The 27,500-nt window shown below is 32.5% G+C and overlaps 1 protein-coding gene and 1 long non-coding RNA gene across 3 annotated transcripts in view; one reads left to right on the forward strand and one right to left on the reverse strand.

Moving 5' to 3' along the window:
• LOC136829294 (uncharacterized) overlaps nucleotides 1-3,054 on the forward strand; it is a 142,131-nt gene extending 139,077 nt beyond the window's left edge. The window contains exon 7 of the long non-coding RNA XR_010850346.1: nucleotides 2,847-3,054. This is a non-coding gene — a long non-coding RNA (uncharacterized lncRNA). The remainder of the gene's footprint in view (nucleotides 1-2,846) is intronic.
• The window catches only part of LOC136829292 (neural cell adhesion molecule 1-like), a 78,338-nt gene that overhangs the window by 29,657 nt on the left and 21,181 nt on the right, over nucleotides 1-27,500 (reverse strand). For both annotated transcript variants that reach the window (XM_067087638.1, XM_067087637.1), the window contains exons 2-7: nucleotides 22,871-23,003; nucleotides 19,135-19,349; nucleotides 11,375-11,497; nucleotides 8,305-8,511; nucleotides 4,121-4,269; nucleotides 2,948-3,095 (exon numbers count right to left, since the gene is read on the reverse strand). In XM_067087638.1, coding sequence (XP_066943739.1) covers nucleotides 2,948-3,095; nucleotides 4,121-4,269; nucleotides 8,305-8,511; nucleotides 11,375-11,497; nucleotides 19,135-19,349; nucleotides 22,871-23,003 — 975 coding nt within the window. The remainder of the gene's footprint in view (nucleotides 1-2,947; nucleotides 3,096-4,120; nucleotides 4,270-8,304; nucleotides 8,512-11,374; nucleotides 11,498-19,134; nucleotides 19,350-22,870; nucleotides 23,004-27,500) is intronic.

Genomic DNA, 27,500 nt, shown 5'->3' on the forward strand with positions numbered 1-27,500 from the left:
TATACATATACATATACATATACATATACATACATACATACATACATACATACCCCTCTCCAAAGGTTCCGTCGACTCTGACCACTGAACATTTGTTATTGGCGTTTCTGTATTTGGATTTGTGACGAACCATAAAAACATTCGCTTCAGTACCATGACTTCCAGCGAGTCAAACTGAACACAAGGACAAAGATAAACTTCTTTTTAAGTGGATAACTCTTTAGGAGTAAAAATTAGGATGTGGCCTAGAGCATATCGTCACATTCCTGGCAAATACAAGAAAGCCCTTCTTTGGCTGAGTCGGTTGAGCTTCAGACTGTCACTCGATGGGCCGGAGTTCAATTCCCCGGGCCGGCTGATGAAGAGTTAGAGGAATTTATTTCTGGTGATAGAAATTCATTTCTCGCTATAATGTGGTTCGGATTCCACAATAAGCTAAGTAACCAGTTGGTTCTTAGCCACGTAAAATAAGTCTAATCCTTCGGGCCAGCCCTAGGAGAGCTGTTAATCAGCTCAGTGGTCTGGTAAAAGTAAAGTATACTTAACTTAACTTTGGCAAATACAAGTAACATCGTTCGGCGCTACTAGGCTTCCAGGTAAAGTATGGCAAATGAGAATATATTTGCTTATGCTTACGTTACACATGCACACAGTCAAATCATAGGTGCGTGCCAGCACTACACACACACACACACACACACACACACACATATATATATATATATATATATATATATATATATATATATATATATATATATATATATATATATATATATATATATATATATATATATATATATATGTACTTTATATTTCTCTACTTCACAGTTGATTTTAATCAACTATTTAAGAGTGTATTTGTATTCGCTAAATGAAAGGACACATAATTGCATCTGTCTGACTGTTAAGGGAATCCTTACTAGCGTTGCCTGACAGCGTGATGTCAGAACATGAAAGGTAAAACATATCCAAAAGAAGTAATGTCTTAATACGAACAGGGAACGAGTTTATCCGACGATATGTCAGAAACATAGGCCGAGTATGCTCCTCGCTTATTGACATAGCTACGTCCCTAAGACCAGTTCGTTACCCTGTGCAAATCTGGGCATAATCCAAAATTTACAGTAGACAAAGATTGTTTGAGAGATCACTTAAGGTTACCATACGCGATTTTGTATATTTTTATATGAGGTGGACTTTTTTAAGATGAATCTTTTATACTGTCGTCAATATTGTATAGATCTTTTTATCTAAATCGTATATTTCATAGTAATTTCTTAGTAATCCATAACAATGAATCTTAAGCTATCCTATTATAGATTGATCTAATTATTATAAAGGTTTTGCTCCCCATTAAAGGAATTCCTCTCTACATGGAATACTTTCCTGCAATCATGGCCCTTAATCCAGTAAACTTAGTTTTTATTCATTGGCTTTTCACTGTAATCTTAATGTAAGATTTTTTAACATCATATATATATATATATATATATATATATATATATATATATATAAAATATATATATATATATATATATATTTTTTTATCACACCGTGATTTATATACAATCATGTATATAAATATATTTAATATCAAATTCACGCTATATATATAGTATATCCGATGGAGAATTATCATATAAGGGGAATATACATATATGATAAATGAACAGGTACATATACGCGAACCCTGTGACATGGACCCATTACATATATGGACGTTACCACCGCGCCATCAAGATATAAATCATTACCGAGTCTATATAATATTTTTACCGTCGTGTATAAATTGAAAAATCCACATAATAACCCAATCAAACAATGATAGTTCATTTTAGATTGGAAACTGGCAGCTCTTGTTTTGAAATTTTTTTATCAACATTAAACCAAATAGAATCATGAATTGTGACAAAGGGACCTTTAAATCAAATTCTCTCTCTCTCTCTCTCTCTCTCTGGAGAATCTATCACTCTCTCTCTCTCTCTCTCTCTAAATGAACAGGTACCACTGGGACGCGAACCCTGACATGGACCCATTAAAAATACTATTCAGTGTTTGGTAACGTCCACTGGAGTCGTTGAATGGGTCCATTCTTAAACTACCCAGTATGGTACCTGAACCATTTATCACTTATATAAATATCCTCTTCGGAGTCTCCATTTTGTTATAAGCTATCCTGAGGTAGCGTAATGTCACACTTTAACTTTATTTCTAGAACAGTGGTTATAATATTTATTATATATATATATATATATATATATATATATATATATATAATGTATCTATGTATATAAATTATGTCCCAGATTAGGTGTATGTGTAAAAATAGAAAAAGAATGAGTTACTCCAATCAAACAATTATTTCATTTTAGATGTGGCTGGTTTCTTGTTTTAAAGAGAGTATTGCTAAGTGTGACGAAGGGACCTTTAAGCCAGCCAAATTAAAGAATACTGTTCAGATTTAAGTGGGACATCAAAACTCTTAAACTTCATATTATGTGTCGGAACCAGCTACAAAGTAAAAATGCGAGAGTCTCCATTTTGTTCTAAGCTATCCTGAGAAGCACCTTTAATGTCACACTTTAGCTTTATTGTATAGAACATAGTAGCATTTATGTTGTTCAAATCATGAGTTCAGGTTTTTGCGTTGAGTCCCCACCGGAATGTCCGTAGCAGGTGATAGCCTAACGGTCATTTTTCGTTGTCGAGTTCCAGTTGAAGAATGGGTTCTATTAAAAACTAATTTTTTTATTTTTTTTGCTTGATTATTTAGAACTTTTTTTTTTTTTTTTTTTACTTTTGCTCGATTCAGTTTCTTAAAATATTTTCTTGTTTAATTTCAGATTTTCTGCAGTCATAAAAGTGACGTGCCTCATTATAAAGAAATAAATTTATGAAACTAGACGATACGATTAACAAACAGAAAAACGAAGTCGGAACTTACAGTTGACGGACAGGATCGTGGAGTCCTGAACTGCTTGGTCAGGAAGCAGTTCATTGGTGGCTTGGCAAATGAGCATTGCTTCGTCGTCCTTGGACGTTGGAACGAAATCCAGGTATGACAGAGTGACGTTCTCATCTTGCGGTGAGATCTGTTTGTAAGTGGATGGAAATATAACTTAGAAAATTATCATTTAATCGTTAATTAGGCTGCATTTTTATAAAATTATTATGCATGGAGTACAAGAGTTAGTAAGAACAGCCTTTTAATTACTGGAGAGGAGGAAAAATAGAGTTTCTAATAATGTTCTGGAAAGAAAAATCGTTCAGTCTACTAGTTTTATGACAGAAAGGTTCCCTAAGTACATGGGTATCAGCCAAGGCTTGCATAAACTCGATCCATTGATTTCAGAAGAAATAAGCAAAAAGTTTAATTTTAAGGAAGGTGGCTGAGAGACGGGAAAAAGGTAAATGGGCTCCAGATAATGGGATTTGCAAAAAAGTTGACCTGTCTCTAATGGTGTCAGGTGCAAAATATATATATATATATATATATATATATATATATATATATATATATATATATATATATATATATATATATATATATATATATATATATATATATATATATATATATATATATATATATATATATATATATGTATACATATATATATATATATATATATATATATATATATATATATAATCATATATATATATACTTATATATATATATATATATAAATGGTTATGTACGAGGCGGAAACAACGAGATTTAGAAATAAAGTAAGAGTCTTTTTATGAACTGGTTAAATGAAGCAGCAACTGGCAAAAAAAAAAAAAAAAGTTTTTGTGCAAGTACACTTCATCTTAGAGGGGAAAGTTCGTCTTTTCAGATTGAAAAAGTAGACAACATTGTTGAAAGAAATTTCATGTTGAAAATTAAATCAAGATATCCTCGTTGGGAGTTGTCTATTTCTGTTTAGAGTTTACTAGGTTAAAGAATAAGTATCAAGATGAAAAGAGAAGTGAGTAAAGAAACCATGAATGCAATCTCCAAGAAAAAATATTTGCCAGTAGTCAGGGTGTGGGATACCAAATTTGCAAAAATGACGTCACCAAAATGCAATGCAAGATGGAATGAAATAAGCGAAGAATCAATTTTCCATACCTTAGTCTCAGCAGGGGAAAGCATTTGGGAGCCAAGCCACCAAAGTACGTTCAGTTGGGGTCGAGACCCCCATATTTGACAGACTGCCCTCGCCTTCTCCTCAGCCCATATCGTACCAAGATTCATCAGTTTGACTCCTATAATGCGTACTGAAAGAGAAGTTGCCAATATATATATATATATATATATATATATATATATATATATATATATATATATATATATATATATATATATATATATATATATATATATATGTATATGTATATGTGTGTATGTATTATTAAGTTAAAGTTTGTCTTCCTGAGGCTCTGCGAGGCTAATAGGGCAAGCGCTGATCTCCTGTTTCTATCTTGCCCATCAACATTTGCTGGCATGTGGATACCATATGAATAAGTAGGTCTACCTATCTAGGTAATTTTATCTAAATTTTATCCAAAGCCACAGGCTGTTCCTTTTACCTCCCCGGAAGTTTTTACCAATAGCGAGTTTAATTAATTCCATGCTTTTAGTAGATCCTGGTATTCAAAGAAAGTTTATAATAACATGTCTTTTCTTATGCTTAGTGTAATTTATCCCAATTGGTGTTAAAATATGTGAAAAGTAAAAAAATTATGCAGTGTGCATCCTAAAACAAGCTCCAGTTGTTGACTTCGGCTGGTGTTATTTAATTTAGACTTACCATCACGATACTTTATAATCTCTTTATTTGTTAACATTATTTATTGACAAAACATATATCTGAGGGAGAAATTTAGGTTAGTAAATAAGTTTCGTTTCACATTACTGGGTAATTATTTGAAAACAATGATGCTATTCGGACAAAATACTTGCAGCCAATCAGCTAGCAGGAAACTTTTACGAGCTAAAAGGGCACCCCTGCAAGTGAGCGCGAATGCGCCTCGGTAAAAAAAAAACTGAGTTTGGTAAATCGCCTGTGAACAGACTTCATGTAATTAATTTTAATGATTAGCTTTACGTATCAAGAAAGTAGAGTAAATGCTGCTTGGCAACATTTATTTGTGATCATTGAATTCTAGCACAAACTGTCCTGCCCCCTTGTCACGGAATTGTTGAATCACGAGTTAGGACCAGGCCTACGCCTATGCTGAATGGGTGGTAGTGACGGTCATCATGATGACAAGGGATTGGGGTTAGGGGGAATACTGCTTTTTGAACTTTTTTTCCATAATGCTCCCATTCTTTTTAATCTGACAAAGGCAAAAGCGTTTTCGTAGACGTGTTTTTTCCCCTTTGACTGGTGTGTGGTGAATACTTTTGATGGAGAAGGGGAGGTTTTTGATAATACGTTTTAAACCTTTGATCGGTGTTTGTTTAATGAATGGCCCTATATTTGATGGAGGGGAGATTCCATTAGGCTTGCTTTTCTCTCCTTTATCGGAGTCCAGTGAATACCATTGATGGGCAGGGAGGTTTCAATGGTGCTTGCATTTTTTCCCCCTTTTCAGTATCAAAAGAATACATTTGATTTGGAGGTATCTTATTCACATTGGCCTTATTGCAGGTATCCTTTTTTGTATAACAGTGGGGTTCACAGCTATGTAATCTAGAAATGGAACTGTTGCAAAACCCATAAATAAACGTCTTATCTGCATATTCCACATTACTGGAATGGTAAGACATTGTCTCCAGTTTCTTGGTCTCAAAATTAATCTTGAATTTGACACTTGTAACCCGGACACGCTCGTTTATCTTGGCGGAAAAGCGAGACTATTCAGAGTAACAAGTGAACTGATCAGCTCCATCCCCCTCCCCCAATATCCCTGACTACTCACTCCGGCATCCCGTGCGCCATCTTACTTGCCCGTTTGTTTTATAACAGTCATTTTAGAAATTCACCTCGCCGACAAACGAATCCTTAAATTCATGTTTATAGAATGTTTTCTGCTCAGAATGACGTTTTCCTTTCTTTTCCCAAATATTTGCATAAACTCGTGTTACACTGTATATATATATATATATATATATATATATATATATATATATATATATATATATATATATATATATATATATATATATATATATGTATATATGTATGTATTATATATATATATGTATATATATGTATGTATGTATGTATATATATGTGTGTGTGTATGTATGTCTATATATATATATATATATATATATATATATATATATATATATATATATATATATATATATATATATATATATATATATATATATATATATTATATATATATATATATATATATATATATATATATATATATATATATTCCCCCTCCTTCCAGTTCGACATTTCATTAGGGCGTTTCCCTCAAGCCCTTTTCTTTTGCTAGAAAGAACCACTTACCCGACTGACAGTCGATCTGAATTCACCCCTCTTTCAAACAGACCTCAAACATATTAGTTTCCTGCCCAATGAATTGCTCTGAAGCTCCCACCGTGCAACCTGGGGATCTGCTGACTCTCTGACGCTTCGTTTTGCTCCAGTAAGTTTTCAATCTGGGTATTTTTATATACCAAATACGATTTTAGTCCTCTATACAATACTGGAATGAATGTTCACACATAAACTATGTACACATGTACACATATGTACATGTACACCCACACACGTATTATTTATATATATATATATATATATATATATATATATATATATATATATATATATATATATATATATATATATATATTTATCTTCTTTGCATAATAATTTATTGCATTTTTGCATTATTTATTGCATTTGAAACTTTTTCAAGAAATTCTCCAACTCTCGTCTTTCCATGACACTCTCTTCTTATAACTGGCAATAAGACTTTGTCAAATCTTAATATAACTTGCTACTGAAGAGCAATTAAGAGGAATGATTTTCTGGATCTACATAACAAAATGAACAAAGCGGGATCACTTCCCCTAATAAGATCTTTCCTTATTGAATGCGGAATGCGATGATCTTCCCATAACATAAAGCCGTTCAAGAGGAGAGGGAAGTCTTGTCGTTCCACTCAGTTGAACAGTACAGTCATTGAAATGTGCGTGGAGAAAAGAGAATGGGAGAGAATCGATGGAAAAGTCCCCGTTACTTCATTCGTTGTTTTTATTTATTCGGCCTTTGCATAGAAAAAATAAAATGAGTCACCCACATATATGATTTGTTCGGCAAACGGCCACATTAATGTCTTGTTTAATGTTCAAGAGTTAGCTGCGGTATCGTCATCTCTGTTTTCTTATAAATTTTATGTATGTTAAAAATACGAGAGAATATTAAAAAAGAAACGCGAAAATTATTTGCTAGACATAGGCGTCAAGAAAATACAAAGCTGTCTGATATGGGAAAAAGTGTTCATTAAGTAAGGCGGATGGAAGCTGTCACGCATAAAAAAATAATAATTTTTTTAGAATTTAGAAATGATACAAACTTGACCTCTCAAGCACAAGTGTGATGTAGATCAGACATCCAATATGTTGAGAGAAGATAAAGATTGAATTTAATTTCCGTCAAAGGGAATAAAAGAACTGGGGCGATCTCAAGCTCAAGTGAATTAGAAAGAGGGTGGAGTTTCATGGTTGGGACTGGGATGAATGTAAACTCTGGCATTGCTAATCAAATTCTTATCAAGCGAAGGGAGAGGAGAGAGGCAGACAGAAGATATTCATTTCTAATGACGCCAGAAACAAAAAACTAAGTGAGATGAGAGTCAAGTAGATAAGCGCAGTACAAATATCGGTGAACAAGTGGATGAGAGGAGATGGAAAGGAAAAAAGGAAACGTCTGCAAAAACGGGAAGACGAGACGTAACATAATAAGAAAATGATTGATAAAGACTAAAAAACCAAAAAGATTTATGTAAAACTATTTAAATTCACAAAACTCGGTAAACTAATTATAAGAAAAACACAAAAAATCGCTGATTTGCAAAATTTATCACAGTGAAACGAGAGTACACCAAGATTTAGAAAGCTGGTATGTCACCAGAGAAGTAGAGAAGAGAACATAACGAAAAATTTCTTTCATAAAAATCATATTTAAACATTTAAATATTAAAAAAAAACAAGAATAGGAAAGGAGACAAATAAGAAAAAAAAAAAACAAAATAGGCGTAGGAGAACATTGCTCAAAATTTAGAAGAATTTAACTTTCGAGTTAAAATGTTCATTAACCAAGAAAACCTAGCAGCCATACTTACACGTCATGTCGATAAAAACGGACCTTGCGGCCGGAGGCGCCTTGTCGGTATTTGAGGCCACGCAGGTCAGGTTCCGTCCGAGGTCGTCCCTCGTCAGCGGCGGGAAGACCATTTCGTTCTCCACCACTCCCTGGTTGTAGTCGACGAAGAAGGTGTCGTCCAGAAGTTGGTCGTTTTCGTACCACATCACCGAGGGTGGAGGCCAGCCTGGGGAGGTCAAGTTAGATCGGCATCATGGTAACATGGTCCATGTCAGTCAGGTTGATCTATATTCGATTCCTGGGCGAGGACAGTCTAATGGGCATGTTCCGTGAAGAAACCACTGTATCTTTGATGATATAAAAGTGAGTTGTGTTCCTGGTAGTTACATGACTGCCAGAGTTAAAAAGAGCACTGGGCTGATGACGTAATCCTAAATAGACATGCCGAGGACTGAAAGGCAAATACCCCTTGTTTCACTTTCCTTAATGGGAAAATGCTAATGTACATACATACATACACATATATACTGTAGGTGAAAAGAAGGATTAGGTTATTCTCAGATGGTTTGGTCATATGGGAAGAATATACAATAGGTTAAAGAAATGTATCTGTCATAAGTAGAACTATATATATATATATATATATATATATATATATATATATATATATATATATAATTATATATATATATTATATAATGTGTGTGTGTATGCACTGGCAACAGTTTCATGGAAACGCAAGGTGTCGTCAAAGAGACGGACGTTTAGCTCTTACTATGTTTAAGTGAACCTTGTCTGAGGATCTGAAGACACTCATCTATTGGTTTCTCCACTTTCACAACGCGGCGCAACACGGCAATTTGATGATACTGATATCTAATCTTTCAATTTGATGATAGTCATATCTAATCTTTCAATTTGATGATACTGATATCTAATCTTTCAATTTAATGATATTGATACCTAATCTTTCAATTTAATGATATTGATATCTAATCTTTCAATTTGATGATATTGATATCTAACCCTTTAATTTGATGATACTGATATCTAATCTTTAAGATTTATACATACACAAGAATCAACGTTTATTTACAGTATTTATTCATCTTTCCTTTAGAAATTTATTTATTACCTTGATGGCAGTTTGGTAGAACATATGGTCACTGAAAACTTTCTTCATTATTATGAGCATATGTTCCATTAAATTAATATAGTAGAAAAATAATTTACTTTGTGTTATAATAAGTAATTTTCTGCAAAAAATAATATTTATAACCAATGTTATAATAAGTAATTTTTGCAAAAAATAATATTTATAACAAGTGTTATAAGTTATTTTCTGCAAAAAATAATATTTATAACAAATTTTGCCTTAAAAATTCAACTGGGGTTTCAATGCATTGAAAAAAATAATCTCAGTTCTTCCACATTTTCCTTTGTAGTTTTAAGTCCTTTGTATAGCGGTCGATTCATTTATACAAGTTTGAAATTCTACCTTTACTTTGTTGTTCAGGCTGAACCTATGCTCGGTATGTGTCACTGGATATTTTTGTGGGATATCCAATGCAGGTTGGTATGGAATTACATCCACCCTTGATTGCCAGCAATATATACCACATGATAGCGATGGAGCAAATAATTTTCAGTTAAATCCTTCATGCCAGCAAGCAACTTGCGCATGCACACTCATGCGGCGATCAACCATTTCCCTAAAATGTTCCAGAACAACTGTCTCTCAGGTATCAAATATATCTATAAATATATATATATATATATATATATATATATATATATATATATATATATATATATATATATATATATATATATATATATATATATATATATATATATATGAATATATATAAAGACAAAATCCACGAAGGAAAGAGAAACACTGGAGTGCTGCGGGAGGCCTTTCGACTGGCGTCCTTTACTCAGTGCTAAGTAAGTAAAGGACGACAGTCAAAAGGCCTCAGCAGCACTCCAGTGTTCCTCTTTCCTTCGTGATTTTGTCTTTATTTGTATATTCATCTCATTTCATATTTTCGTGATTCAGTTATACAATATATATATATATATATATATATATATATATATATATATATATATATATATATATATATATATATATATATATATATATATATATATATATATATATATATATATAAACTAAACAGTATTTGGAAACATAAAGTGAGGATTTTCTCACCAGAGAGAGACATTATTCGCTTCGGAACGACGTATTACTGAAACCCCTAATATAGTGCCAATAAATATTTTGATTGTGTTTTATTGCACAGTAAAAGAATTATTAATTAATTATTTTGTTATTATTTTTACCATAAACTGTTCTTTAGATGATCCTCCTCTTAATCCGTGTTCGTGATTGTTTTGCGAATTTAACAAAATACGAGTTTTATACCTTCAACCCCTTTTTCAGTTATTAGGCGTCTTTTGGAGTTTACCCTCATCTTAAGCAAAATTCGTCTGTTCCTGTATTCTTTCAGCACCGAAATACAAAATATTCCTGATTCAAACATATTTACTATAAGTCAGGTTTATTACTTTTTTTTTAAACAGATTTTCACTCTTTTTTTATATATATCCTTCAATTTTAGAATGTTATAATGGCGTCATGCAACTGTGCAAGGATATGAGCTAAAATCCTAGAATAGCCTAATCTATAAGTCTTGGAAGTGTGATCGATGGACAAAACAGAATGTAAAACCAAGGACGATCTACTACCATATTTTTCGTAGGAAGGACCCAGACTCCTGGAATGTTTTTATGAACGTCATTTTATATTGCCATAAAAAGGATAATAAAGTAATACATAAAACAAAAAAAGATCAGTTAAAATATTTTATTAATAGTAATATTTTCTAATTTTCTCATATTCCTTAGCATCTGGAATTTTTACTCAGTAGTCTAATTCAACAATGTAATCTTAAAAATTTCATAGATGGTTATTGCTCCCGTAATTAATTCAGATATCGACCGTAATCAAACTGAAATAAACAGGTAGACTAAATACATTTCTGTACACAGCCGATGAATAGACTGAGCCTCGTAATTCTTACCGTCATCGTTGGCACAGATGATGGTCGGCTGCGAGTGTTGCAGAAAGGGACCTGCCTTTTCATTGGCCGTTGATATGGAAGAGTGGTTGAGATACCAGCCGATTCGCACAGTAGTCGGGGCAACTGCAAAAGAATAAAAGACTCTTTGTTAAAATCAACTCCACAGTTCTAAACAATCCACTTTAAAAAATGCAGTGGGAACACAGACACTCGCGCATAAGCTCACACACATATCCAGGTATCATTTGTATTCCAATAAATTGAAGATATGTAGGAAATACATGGTCTTTACATCTGCATATAGTACGGAAAACGACGTCCTTTGGGTTTCTTATAATTGAGTTTTTCAGTCGAGAAACATGCCAAGTGCCATTTTTAAAATATAATGAATTAAATTAAAAGATAATTTGACCCAGGGTGGCGCTTGGCATGTTTCTCGACTGATAGCCTCAATTCAAGAAAGAAAATCAGAAAGAATATTGAGGAAAGCAATACAGGAAATAGTTTTTGATGGTGAGTTTTCATTAACTCCGCGGCTTTCATTGTAAAACGATATGAATCCTATGTTTTAACAAAAAATAAGTAGATGATACTTTTCTGGTGCGCTGAATTTCCGACAGTACATAAAGAGACAACATAAAATTAACAATTTCATATTAAACAATAACTTGAGAATGACTGATACCAGTCTGATACCAGTCTAACAAAAAATTCTAACACACACACATATGTATATATATATATATATATATATATATATATATATATATATATATATATATATATATATATATATATACATTGGTCACATGTGTATGTGATTGCGACAATGCGTTTATCTGTAAGAAGTTATGAGGTGCACAACTGCCGCTTGAAACATATTTTTCAGTCTTGCATCGAAAGCATCAAATGAAAATCATCGTTTGCTGATGCTGCCAAAAGAATGAATATAAAAACAGGTATGCTTTACTATAGAAATAGCTCTGATAAATACTCTATTAATATTAACAGCCACACGACCCAATTAGGCATGTAATTAGACTCTAATTTAACGAGAATGGCAATAATGGAAAGGTTTTATTAGGGCCATATATGCAATCGGTTTGATTGCGATATAATTGTAAATTTTGGCTTTAAGAGAACGGCTGGAATGTATATTTTAATTCAAAAATGGAAAATAAAGTTAAAAAAGAAAGAAAGGAGAGGTAAACTGTCGACCTAGATCATTTGAAGCCTTCAATAAAATCATTTAATTTTTTTTTTAAATGAAATGCTGTAGTAAAGTAATTTCAGCTGAACGCTCATATTCTTTAATAGAAATTACCAAGTAAAATAATCAGATAAATGTATGATTTTGATATAAACCCGTAACACACAGACAAAAAGGGACAGAAGCACATTATACACTATACAAACACTATATATATATATATATATATATATATATATATATATATATATATATATATATATATATATATATATATATATATATGTATGTATGTATGTATTTATGTATGTATGTATATATATATATATATATATATATATATATATATATATATATATATATATATATATATATATATATATATGTGTGTGTGTGTGTGTGTGTGTGTGTGTGTGTGTGTGTAAATAATCTCTCGATTTTTCCGGATTGATAGAGCCAAGGCCCTATCGGATAAGGTCAAAATTTGGATGAGGTCATATGAAACTCTATAAGGGTAAAACGGAAACTCCATACCCTTACTTTCCCTACCTTGTCAATACTGCATAATGGTTAACTAAATATGCTTATAAACAACAGCCATCACACTTTCAACTGAAACTTGATACAAAAGTCAGTTAGCTGCTTATTTCCCTATATTTGTAAAAAAAAAAAAATCCCTTTTTTTCTTTCACACTTTAACGTTACCGAAAACATCAACAAGTAGCCCTTTCTTTTCCGTATTTTGCTTAAACATATAGTAATAAAAGACTTAAACAATAACAAACTTGAAAATTAAACAACTTATTCTCTCTCACCTGTGTGCGGTTCCGAAACAGCGTGCGTTGGCTAGACTTTTAAAAACTTATAAGGAGGTTTCCCAGTTCTTCTCCTCCTCCTCCCCCCCCCTCCTCCAACACCGCTGTATTGTCGAGGTCCTGTACCTACTGTACCTCCTTGATGTCTAGAGAGTCCTGATCATTGGCACGTGGCAAACAGACATCAGAATCCTCACTGGATGAACCTGGCATATCTCCAGCAACAAGGGGAATTTCCATCTGCTGAAATTCTTGTTTCCTCCCAGGAAACATCCCAAACTTCGCCAGGAATATTCTAATGAAACTTCCCATGTCGAATCTTGGATCGATACAGCCCAAAGGGATGCCTTAAAATCTGCAACCCCGTGCAGGTCTGCAAACTTCAGAGGTGCAGACTCCAACTCAATACCACCAGCTCACCCGCCAGACACCTTTTGTTGATGAAACTAGATCAAGGCCGACTGTTTAGTGTCTTGGTATTGGCCTTTTGCCATGACCTTGTGGGCCTGACCCCTGGATATCTTCTTCCCAAAGTCTGTTGCGCAATTCTTGTCCTGGGAAGTCTTGATATAATGCAAGGCTGATTTTGCATTGCTGTGCATATTCAAGACACGCGCCATATACCAATTTGCCTCGATTCTCTCGAAGATTTCCAGTTTCATTCAAAGAGTCAACAACTTCCTCAGCCTTTTAGGACGAGATGGGGCCATACAAATAATACATACACACGCGACTAACAGCACCTGCAGGCTCTGCAATGATGGCTCGTGTTCAGGGTAACGCTTCACATATTGCAAACGCCCGCAAACAATTCAAACAAGCAACTAATCAGCCGCGACTGTACACGGAGGGAAAACACTTTTTTACCGAGTGCATAGATACTCTCCAGATGTAGTCAACTAGAGGAAGACATGTTTATGAGGCTATGTCTATCAGCCATCAAAAAGCAAAATCACAAAGATGTGTAGTGACGTATGAATTTCCGCTAATAGCGAGAAACCTTAAAAATCACCCACACACCTTCTACATAGAGTACTGAACAGATGACACCTCCGTATCAGCCAAATACAGTAAAAGTAACAAAGTGACGTTGTGCTGTGAAGCCAATAACAATCTTGCTCTGTTTCTATTCCTCTTTTGCTTTGTCCTTTTTATTGGGTTTTTATCATTGTTGTTTCTTCATCATTTTATGTAGTAAAAATTCCTATATAACAAAACACACAAAAAAAAATGTTAAACACGCTTTTATTAAAAGGCACAAAAAAGTAAAAAATAATTTTTTGAAACACCAGTATTTTCTTACAGTTAATCCTGTCTACAAAAATAAGGGGTAAGGGAGGGAAGGGGGAAGGTGAGGGACAGGGGAAATGGGAGGGGAGGGAGGGGAAGGGCAAGAGGAGGGGGATGGAAAAGGGAAGAGGATGGAGGGGAAAGAGGGGGGGAGGGGTGGAGGAGGAAAACCTGTAGGAAGAAGGGGAAGGTGGCAGGGGAGGAGGGAGGGGATGGAAGAGGGAAGGGAGGAGAGGACACAGCTAAATTAACACTTGATTGTGTGTTTTGGAAGGGGAGGGGGTGGGGAGGGCGAGCGGGAGGGGGGGAAGTGGTAGGGGAATGGGGAAGGAAGGTGGAAGTGGAGGGGTATGGAAGAGGGAAAGGAAGGGGGAGGACACAGCTAAATTAACACTTGGTCGTGTGCTCCGGAAGGGGGAGTGAGAGGGGAGGGGAATGGGATGGAAGAGGGAAGGAGGGGAGGGAAGAGGAAGGGGAGGGGGACGACACAGCTAAATTAACACTTGGTCATTATGCTTCGGAAGGGGAGGGAGGGGAGAGGAAGGGGGAGGGGATGGAAGAGGAAAGGGGAGGGGACACAGATAAATTAACTTTTGATGCGCTCTTTGGAAGGAGGAGGGGGATGGATGGGGGAAGAGGTGGAATAGGGAAGGGAGGGGAGGGAAGTGAAGGGGTACAAACAGGGTAGGGAGGGGGAGGACATAGCTAAATCAACACTTAATCGTGTGCTCCGGAAGGGGTAGGGGGAGGGGGAAGGGGAGGCGTTATATAGAAGATAGATTCTACCGAGTCAAAGAAGTTGTGAAAAATCCAAAGAGTTTCAAACAAATCCTGAGATACGGGAGAGGTCACTGTAGGGTCACTAGAGGTCACTGCTGACCTACTGATCATGTAAGGTCGTATTGTCACCGGGACTGAGTAGCCACGCAAAATTTCAAGTCTCACCGGACGAAGGAAACAGGTCGAAAATTGAGTTACAAGAGTTGACCCAGACAGGCAGACAGACAGGTAAAAATGACACGTGAAAAGGATTAATTTTAAGGGAGAAAGGGAAGGCAAGTGTGTGTGTGCAATGTTATTCTGTTTGCATGTGTACGTTATGTGCTGTCAAATGGTGTGTTTCTTAGCGCAGTATCAGTTGTTCTCTCTACCTCACTTTTTTTTTGCTTTGTGCTTGATAATTTCATTACAAGCTACAGTACAGTACTGTAATATCTTTTATTAGGATGTGGAAAAAGCAAAAACATAAAATAACATCAAACAAAGAGCTCTAACAAAGTCAAATGCCTGTCTAACGTACTCCTCTCCGCCGATCATTCCCAAATGATCCCTTTTCTGCGTGCTTCTTTTTATATGCAGACTTACTGCCGTCTCCCCACCCACCTTTCCCACCTCAGAAACTTTCCCCGGCCTCGCAACTTCCCCCTTAGAAAAAAAAAAAAACACTTTTCAGTCATTTTATTAGCGTGAGCAGTGTTACCAACTTTCCTCAGCCATGCGCATTGTTGCTAACTATCGGAGAGCGGTTTTTTCAATTTGTTTATATTTATATATTATATATTTGTATATAGATAATCAAAGAATTGATATATATATATATATATATATATATATATATATATATATATATATATATACATATATATATATATATATATATATATATATATATATATATATATATATATATATATATATATATATATATATATATATATGAATTTTATCACATCAAAATGATTCATATGAAAGCATTAAGCTACAAACGTCCTTTAATATCAATTCGCTCTACCTCGGAAATATATTTTCACATATTTTACCCGAAGGGGAATTTTTTAGTTGATAATAAGTTCGTCGTTTCGTAGGCTTGAACCACGAAAGACAAGAACTCAGGACTACAGTTTGTTTCGAGCTTGCGAGACGACGAACTTATTATCAACTAAAAAAATTCCCCTTCGGGTAACACATATGAAAATATATTATTTCCGAGGTAGAGCGAATTGAGGACGTTTGAATTAATGATATATATATATATATATATATATATATATATATATATATATATATATATATATATATATATATATATATATATATATATATATATATATATATATATATATATATGTATGTGTGTGTGTGTGTGTATGTATATATATATATATATATATATATATATATATATATATATATATATATATATATATATATATATATATATATATATATTAAAACAGGAGGTTCGTGAACATGGAGTTTATCGTAAATTCATAAAGTAATGGATGATTATTTCAGAGCCTTTTGCAAAATTTTGTATCTGCAGCTAACGCTGCTGGAATAAACGTTTTGTTATTTTAAAGAAAAATATATTTTCTTCTGCAAATGATCTTTCTTATTGTTGCATATATATAATTTGAAGTACAATTATCACGTATTTTATAAAACAATGATAAAATAGTGTTGAATAATGCCTTTGAGGAGCAAGTGTCTGGAGAGTAATACAGTGAGTCCCGAGATGGATTGCTGGCGGAAATGAGCAAGAAACCCAGGAAAACTTTTGACAAATTATTTCTTGTAGATGCTAGCAACTGGGAAAGAGCAAATCCATCAAATGTGAGGAATGCTGTGATGTGGAGAAGGTAAAACGATTAAAAGCCTGCAAGATGGAGTTTCCTGTGCTGAGTGGTGTGGAAGAGGAAAAAAAAAAAAAAAAAAAGAAAGCGTTCGAAAAATTTTTATAACATAAAATGGAAGACGGTAATGGGTTAGTGGAGGATTTATGATTTTAAGATTGATGGAAAAATTTGAGCGCAAGAAATATTCTTTCCTTATATATGTTATATCTATATCTATGTATATATACAGTATATATATATATATATATATATATATATATATATATATATATATATATATATATATATATGTGTGTGTGTGTGTGTGTGTGTGTGTGTGTGTGTATATGTATATGTATACGTATGTATCTGTGTATGTGCAGACACTGAGGGGTTTTGTTTTTATGTATAGTATATAAGTTGATGAGTTAATGGGACAATTTGCTTTTCCATTATGTCTTTTAGGCAAAAAACGATATTCCATTTTGTTTCCAAAACAGATGACTAACATAATGTATAGAAAAGAAAGAGAGAATAGAAAAGAAAGAGAGAATAGGGTCATGGCTAGCGTGGAGGAAAAGTAGGAATGAGAACCTAACCAAGAAAACTAATCCCTAAAAATGATAAGGATCAGTAGTAGATGTACTAAAGTTATAAGATGTAAGCCAAGAATGCTGTGCCAAGTAACGTACGTATATTCTTCATACCCATACTCCCACACGATATCGGATCTAAGGTACATAATTTCGTCTTATATTACCAAATTCCTTCGAGAACAAGATCGATAGAAAAGATTAGAATCCCAAAGATTAAATGCACAAATATAAGTAGCATAGTAAAGACAAAGAGTTTTAGTTCATTCACGTAGATTCCTTTTATTATTATTATTATTATTATTATTATTATTATTGGATGTCTTCACTATGGACAGTCCTTCCTTTTGGCTATTTTTTCCTTGGTTCTGGGCGTATTATTATTATTATTATTATTATTATTATTATTATTATTATTATTATTATTATTATTATTATTATTATTATTATTATTATATGGGATGCCTTCACTATGGGCTGTCCTTCCCTTTGCTATATTTTTACCAATTGTTCCAAGGCGTATTATTATAATAATAATAATAATTATTATTATTATTATTATTATTATTATTATTATTATTATTATTATTATTATTATTATTATTATTATTATTATTTAAGAAGGGGTTAGAACTCCCCAGCTGCAGGTTTCTGCCATATGGCGTCAATGTGCAGCCGGAAAGCTGCTGTTGAAACCTACGGGATCATCCCCCGTAATTAACTACCTTCTCTGCTGATGTACCGCACATCTCTCTACCAAAGTACTATAAACATTGGCAATTATTGACCAATATCCACATAGAAATGAAAAGAAGTATATGAAAAATTGAGAATGACCAATATAAAATTAACTCGATTGATGCGGCCGCCCTATTCAACAAGACATTATTTTCAACTCAAGCCAAACAATAAACTATAAGAGGCAAATATTATTGGATTCAAGACGATTAGGAAGCTCGCAAAGAACTCCAAGCACATCATAAACCGAAATGAATAAACCGGATTACAATTTCGCCTTTATTTGGTCTCTGTTTGCCTTGCTGTCAGACACATCTCACGGACGGACGGAATACCCAAATACCAACTCTCATTGTAAGGCGTCGATTGTATATTCAGACCTTAGGCGCAGCATGCGGTGGATATACAGTGTTTGCGTGGGCGTGTTTTTGCATAAATTGGCGGGCGTGCAATATCCGCAGTTGGAACTGCGCCTCACTGATCTATTGAATCCATTTACCAACAACAGTCAGGTTGACTCTATAATTGAGCGTCGGCGAATGGCGGAAGTCGACCCGGCATCGGTATATTCCAGCGTCCTCCATCTCCGCCCTCTGGATGATCAGAGCTGCTGGGGACCTGTCTGTTCTGAAGGAGGTCCTCCTCGACATTGTCGAATTGGCGTCGGGCTTCGTTTCCTTCGGCTGTCCCCTCATCAGTTCCCGGAAGTCATAGCTGTGGGAAGGAAGAATTTAGGCAATGCATTAAAGGTAAAGTTTAGCCTTATGATTAACAAAAGTAATGAATTATAAAAATAATCATATTTTTATAGAAATACTATTTAGACATTTGGGATTAATTCATAAAGGAATAAAGGATAAAAATCACAATCAGTGTATGATGTTAATTTTTTATTAATCCCCTTGTATAGAACTGACTGAAAGTAATGTTCAAGATGTTCATTGGCAGAGGAAGTGGTTATTTGAAATACAGTACGGGTATATATATCTAAACTTTTATGTGTGTGTGCACACATACACACACACACACACACACACACACACACACACACATATATATATATATATATATATATATATATATATATATATATATATATATATATATATATATATATATATGTATGTATGTATGCTGTTTGCAGAGATAGGAGAATTGTAAGAGAATTCCAGGGCTCGTCAGGAGAGCCTGGATAGAGGATGACTCAATGTCAGTGCTGCGAAAACAGAAGTAATGCTAAGCCGTAGAGAAGGAAGCGAGGAGCTGCATATAAGGTCAAAAGCTGGAGAGGAATTAGAGCAAACAAACAGTTTCTAGAACTCTGTAGAGGTAGAGAATTAATACGGTTTAGGTTAAATGGAGGCAGGTTTCAGAGGTGATCCTTGGCAAGAAGATTCTTTTGAGACCTAGGATTAAGGTTTACAGAACAGTGATCAGACCAGTGCTGCTGTACAGTGCAGAAACGTGGGCAATCCGCAGAAAAGAGGAGAGAGTCGTGGAAAGAAGAGGGATGAGAATGTTGATGTGGATCTTCTGAGAATCATTGCTGGAAAGAGGTGAAAGTGAACAAATAAGGAAAATGAAGAGAGTTTTTAAAGCGACAGATAAAGCCAAGGAAAATAGAATGAGGTGGCTCTTAGGCATGAGGTTGATCTGGTTAAGTAATTTAGGATTTGGATGATACCAGGTTATGAGGGAAGGAATGCAAAGATGATTTTAGCAGAAACCTGGATGATACACAGAATACTAATTAGAGTGTTGTAGAATTAGGAGTAAAAAAATACTAATTAGAGTTTTGTAGAATTAGGAGTAAAAAGAAACACCTGACGATTAGAAATATGAAGTCCTAGCTAAGGTTATCAAAGAAAGGTGACCTGTCTGAATGTTGTCACTATATGGACAGTGCACTGAACGCCGGACGTGAAGAAAATATTCAATATGCTGAGTCATAATAGCCTGGAGAGAGAAATTAATAAGATGTTAAGAGATGAACAAGTTTATTTTGGAAAAAGCTTTTCTTGATAACGGGAAGACATTTGAGAGATCCAATTTTATGGAAGGGTTTGCGTCAACATGGCATTCCGCTGAAATGTGTAAAGCTAATTGAAATTAAATATGAACGAAGACCAAGCGAAGTTCATTTTAAAAATGGGTTTTGTCGAGCGAAGTTGCAATGAATAGTGGGGTGTGATAAGGGAAAATGATTTCCTGTTTGCTGTTCACCTTTTCATAGATTTTATCATAATATAAAATTTGGTAAGATATGGATGAACAAGTTCACAGCAGAAACCTGACAGGCTTGCTATGGACAGTTAATGCTGTTTTTTTTTGTTAAGTAAAACAACATTAACTGTATATTCTAATTAGATCAGTGCCGCAGCATTCACAAAACATCCTTTAAAAAAGAGGCCATATCTAAGTGTCGAGAGACAGGACTGAAAATGAATCTAAGAAAAGCAGAATTAATGAAGACCGAGAATACATCAAGGGATGAAATAACGTTAGATGGAGGAAGTAATGACAAAGCTGAACCTCTGAGATATTTTAGAACAAAAACATCCAATTATATGTGTACACACACACCATATATATATATATATATATATATATATATATATATATATATATATATATATATATATATATATATATATATATATATATATATATATATATATATATATATATATATATATATATATATATATATATATATATATATATATATATATATATATATATATATATATATATATATATATATATATATATATATATATATATATATATATATATATATATATATATATGTATGTGTGTGTGTGTGTGTGTAATTGTAACAGCCACAATGCCCTCTTAACTTCTGGAATTCTTCGCGCTTTTATGGATACGCTTGTCACTACAAAGCCTGAAGATCCAAGTGCAAGAAATACGAAGATGTTATGATGTCCGGTAGCGGAAAACGAACCCCGGGTTATATCCGTGGTCAGGTCGGCAACGTGGCCTAGTTGTGACTATGGAACCCGGGTTCGTTTCCCACTCCCGGACATCATAATATCTTCATATTTCTTGCATTTGGGTCTGGTAAAAGTGACCAGTAGATTCTACATTATACATTATACATGTATATATGTATATATATATACATATATATATATATATATATATATATATATATATATATATATATATATATATATATATATATATATATGTGTGTGTGTGTGTGTGTGTGTGTGTGTGTGTGTGTGTGTTGTTTGTAGGCGAGCGGTTTTGAGTGGATGTATAATATTCTCTATATATATATATATATATATATATATATATATATATATATATATATATATATATATATATATATATGTGTGTGTGTGTGTGTGTGTGTGTGTGTGTGTGTGTGTGTGTTTGTAGGCGAGCGGTTTTGAGTGGATGTATAATATTCCCTACGCCCTATACAAATAAAAATAATCGTCATAACGAATATAAAGCGCAGAAGGTGTACTGAAACAAGGATATTAGTCACACATGAATTGGACTTACGTAGTATTTGTTCTAAAGGGAAAACATCCAACATGCATTACCTTTTATGCAGAATAACCATCATCGATAAAGATTTCCAAATACAATCGTTTAATATTTATTCAATCGGTTTTACCTCAGATATACTGTATATGTATATCAATTTCAGCATTCCAGTATTTTCAGGCTTGCCTGTAATCTACTTTATTTCGCCCACATAGGAACAGTGCGGATAATGATGCAGGTGTTATAAAATCATTCAGATTTAGTGTTCGACTGCATTGCCTATAGAGTTCATTTACTTTTTAACAGAAAAGGATACACTCAGCGTTTATCAAGTTTTTTCTTTAGTGAAGCGCTTGCCACCATAATGGAGTTACGAGTAAAGTTTTTAGACTAAAACACCAATATTTATTTACACTTACATAAATTTTTGCTTGCGTTACTTTTTATTGACTTTAGTTGCTGACAACCAAGCTAATTCAAACTTTACATTGGCTCAAAACGATAGAATGAATGTACTGTGTCAATGCTTTACTTTTTACTGACTTTAGTTGCTGAGAACCAAGTTAATTCAAACTTTACATTGGCTCAAAACGATAGAACGAATGTACTGTGTCAATGCTTTAGCAGTTTAGCTCATGAACGCAGTTCCTATATGGAGACCAAGCACACCCACTTAACGGTTAATTGCCTTTTACCTGCCCAACACATACCTGTAAAGCGGAGTGTGGAGTCCCTCCTTAATCCAGAGGATGATCTGCACGGTATCATCCGGATCAGATGATCTTAGGTCGCAGGGTAAGGCTGCCTCTTCTCCCTCCACGACAGAAACGCTTGATATGTCAACTGACAAGAAACGGAGAGACTTTTATTTAAGGACGCCTGGGCAAAGATGATTGGAATAAGGGGGTTCGTACATCTCATTATATGAAACTGGATGTATGTCCTTACATTTATATTTATATGTATATATATGTATATATATATATATATATATATATATATATGTATATATATATATATATATATATATATATATAGTATATATATATATATATATGTATATATATATATATATGTATATATATACATATATACACATTATATATATATATATATATACATATATATATATATATATATATATATATATATATATATATATATATATATTATATATATATATATATATATATATATATATATATATATATATATTATATATATATATATATATATATATATATATATATATATATATATATATATATATATATATATATATATATATATATATATATATATATATATACATATATATATATATATATATATATATATATATATATATATATATTTATATGGATGACCTGTGTAACGTTAGTTATTATGCTAGATACTCATTTTAGTGTAAAACTGCAACTAATAAATTAAGTCTTGTCGTTTTATGCAAAAATACAAAAATTTACAAAACTAAAACATGTAAATTACGATATGAAGGTAACTGCGAGAAAATTTTTCTATTTTGCCCTAAATAAGTATTCAGTGTAAAGAAAGTATTAGAGTTTTATAAATCGTTTTAGGTTATAAAAGTAAAGGCAAACTATTGTCTCTCTCAAGTGATATATGAATTAAGCTATCAATACAAACTGTCATAAAAAAAATGTTTTCTGAAGAAAGTGTTCATATCATCATATTTCTTTGATCAGTTTTTGTAATGTTAGTTTTTTTATGCAAAAATATCTAGTTTGGTGTCAATGAAAAGATATTCATCATGTTGCATTATATTTAAAGGCAAAATACCCTATAAAAATCAATACTTTGCTATTAAGAAATTCTTATCAGAAATATAGTAACACATGTAAATTTTATTGCTTTAAGGAAAGCCTTAATAAATTGTCTTCTCATGATAGTATAGTCTATTACTCTTAATGTTATTCATTGCCCAGTGGGGTATATTATTAAAATTTGCACCAGAACGGACATATAGTGTGCATGTAATTAAGGTTGTTTATTTATCCGGTAATTCATTGATTTTGCCTAAATGAATGATCACTTTTTCCTTTGGTAACACTGAATTTGCACTGTATCAAAACAAGTAATTTGAGTAATGTAGTTTATATTCTCGTGTCGTAAATGGTAAGCAATTCAAATGATCAAAATAATTTTGACGTCATTTGCATTGTATTTTGGTCTGATTATATATATATATATATATATATATATATATATATATATATATATATATATATATATATATATATATATATATATATATATATATATTTATATTTATATATATATAATATATATATATATATATATATATATATATATATATATATATATATATATATATATATATATATATATCACATCACCGTGACATATTTCACATTCACAAACATTAGTATAACAAATGTCATTTAATATCATTCCGCCCTACCTCGGAAGTAAAAGCGAAGGGGAATTACAATAGATAAGTAGCTCGTCACCTGCCAGCATCGATCATTTAATCTCCGACTTCAGTGGAGATTAAATGATACTTGCAGCTTTAATTTATATATATATATATATATATATATATATATATATATATATATATATATATATATATATATATATATATATATATATATATACAAGCTTAGTTAAGCCTTCATTAACGTTCTGAGTAAAGCTTACAAACCTTTAACCCAATTTCTCATGCAATGTTGTCGTCGTCCTGCTTGTAATATTATAATTTCCATTCTGAAGGGTAAAATTTGGGATTGTACTTAAAAAAGTATATGTAGTTTTTCTTTCAACTTTTCGTTACGAGAAAACTACAAACGTTGTAGACTAAATTCGTGCCCAGATAATGCATGCCATCTTAGAGTAAGGTTGATTTTATGAAAGCTATGAAAAGAGTATTATTATTATTATTATTATTATTATTATTATTATTATTATTATTATTATTGTAAAAGCTCTCCAAACATTATGAAATAACATTATTGCATATATTTTCCTTTATCTATTTCATCGCGGCCTTTCAAACTGCAGATAAAATAAGACTCCTTTCCTTATGCGTGAATTTTGGTAGTGAGTCGAAAATACAGTTAAAGGCCTTCAGCTTTACAAGACTACTGTTCTCATCATCAAAGGAAACCAGGTGCTCTTTTTCTTGGCATTTTAGTTTAATTAAATGGTTTTTTTTCTTCTTGTACTCGAGGATATTGACCCGCTATAAATTCGACAATTTCGAAGACAGAAGTTCAAAATTAGCAACATCGGAGAAGTGCTATCACTCCTGCTACGACACTACATCCTCGCTTTATTTCCACAAAATTATATATATATATATATATATATATATATATATATATATATATATATATATATATATATATATATATATATATATATATATTCAGTACGAACCAGTAAAAACCACTGAATGGAATACTAATATTTTTTTAAATGTACACCAAGAAGAATATTAAGTAGATTCCAGCTTTTCTAGGGTATGATTATTCCAGATATCTAAGATGACAAAAACACTTTGTTTGCCAAGAAATAAGTGTTTTAACGTAGCAAATATCAAAGAAAACTATGATTTAATGTATAAGAGCTTCATTCGAACTTATAACATGTTATCATATCGTCATTGTTAATAGAAGGAAGACAAAATTTGAAAGAAGTAAATAAATTGCTCGGGGATTTCTAATACCAAATGTAATAATAATAATAATAGTAATAATAATAATAATAATAATAATAATAATAATAATAATAATAATAATAATAAGCTCACATAGTAAGAAAAGTGATGGACTCCTAAGGAGGCAGGATGCAACTCGGAACCCCACACTATAAACACCACCCATTCGAATAGGGTGACTGAGATGGAAAAATAATAATAATAATAATAATAATAATAATAATAATAATAATAATAATAATAATAATAATAATAATAATAAGAGCAATTATTATCCTTTTGAAAAGATATGATCTTGAATTAACAGTGAGGAGAATATTAGACATAATAGTTGTTTTTATGTGTAATTACTTTAATGATAATAATACTCGTTATTATTATTAGTATTATTATTATTATTATTATTATTATTATGATGATGATGATGGCGATTATCAAACAATAAAACAACTATATGAATGATATTTTCTGTGCTGTTAATTTATGATCATATCTTTTCGTAAAGATTATAATTGCTCTTTTCTACTGCAACAAGGAAAGGTTAAAGAGGAGATTGTTTAATATTCACATGGTAAAATCATGCTTTAAAATTTAATGATCTCTGGAAAAAACAATCTGAATACTTTGTACGGGTAAAAGTTCCCCTTCTTTAATAGGATTTATTCTAATTTCAGCTGATGTACCACTCAAAATACAAAAGTATTTTAGGCATTTCAGTGGTAAGACGTGGTTTTGGTAACTGTTATTATTATTATCCAGGAGATGAACCCTATTCATGTGGAACAAGCCCACACGGGCCATTGACTTGTAATTCAAGCCCCCAAAGAATATAGGGTTCATTCGAAAGAAGTACCAGAATGTAATGGAGAGTACAAAAGTTTAAAAATAGTATTGCTTTCGTTCACACGGTCAATTTGGAATTGGGTTCTACAGCCAAACGCGTTGAAAACCGATGGCTTAATGATTCTGATGCACGCGTTAGTTTTAGCTCCTAGCAAATGGAGATAATGTTCTCAATGTGCTTTTATGTAAATGAGTATTAACTGATATCAAAACATAAGCTCCTCCATTATACAACGAGCAGAATGTTAGTTTTTAATCTTTCCACTTCACATAATAATAAATGTGACTGTTGACCAATAAATAGTAAAAAAAATATCGGCTGATTTCAAGCACGGTAGTTGTATGCAAATAGAAACGTCTCTTAGATATCAAGATTTTTAGTGTATTTTCATAAGTAAAGTTTTACCTTAAATTAGCATAATATCATTATAACAATGACACTTGATTTGAATAGGATGAGGGTGATATTTATGATGTACTAACGGGACGACGTCGGTGATAGATTGAATACATGCAAATATGAGAGATGCTAATAGGCGTTGTGAAAACGTCTCTACCTGTCTGTGGAAGAGAGGCAGACTGATTCGCGTTCGTACACAATTCACCTGAATGAAATGTAATGGAAGATGGGGATCGAAAGGAACAGCTCAAAAAAAAAAAAAAAATTAAGAATGTGTTGAGATATTAATTCCCTTGTCGAAACATCATCAAGAGACGGGACATCGTATCATAGAATTCGTGAGCTTAGGATTTATAAGGAACAACATTAAACCCACATTAATAATATACGCGTTGGT

Source organism: Macrobrachium rosenbergii, chromosome 44, assembly GCF_040412425.1.
Source record: "Macrobrachium rosenbergii isolate ZJJX-2024 chromosome 44, ASM4041242v1, whole genome shotgun sequence".
NCBI classification, from domain to species: domain Eukaryota; kingdom Metazoa; phylum Arthropoda; class Malacostraca; order Decapoda; family Palaemonidae; genus Macrobrachium; species Macrobrachium rosenbergii.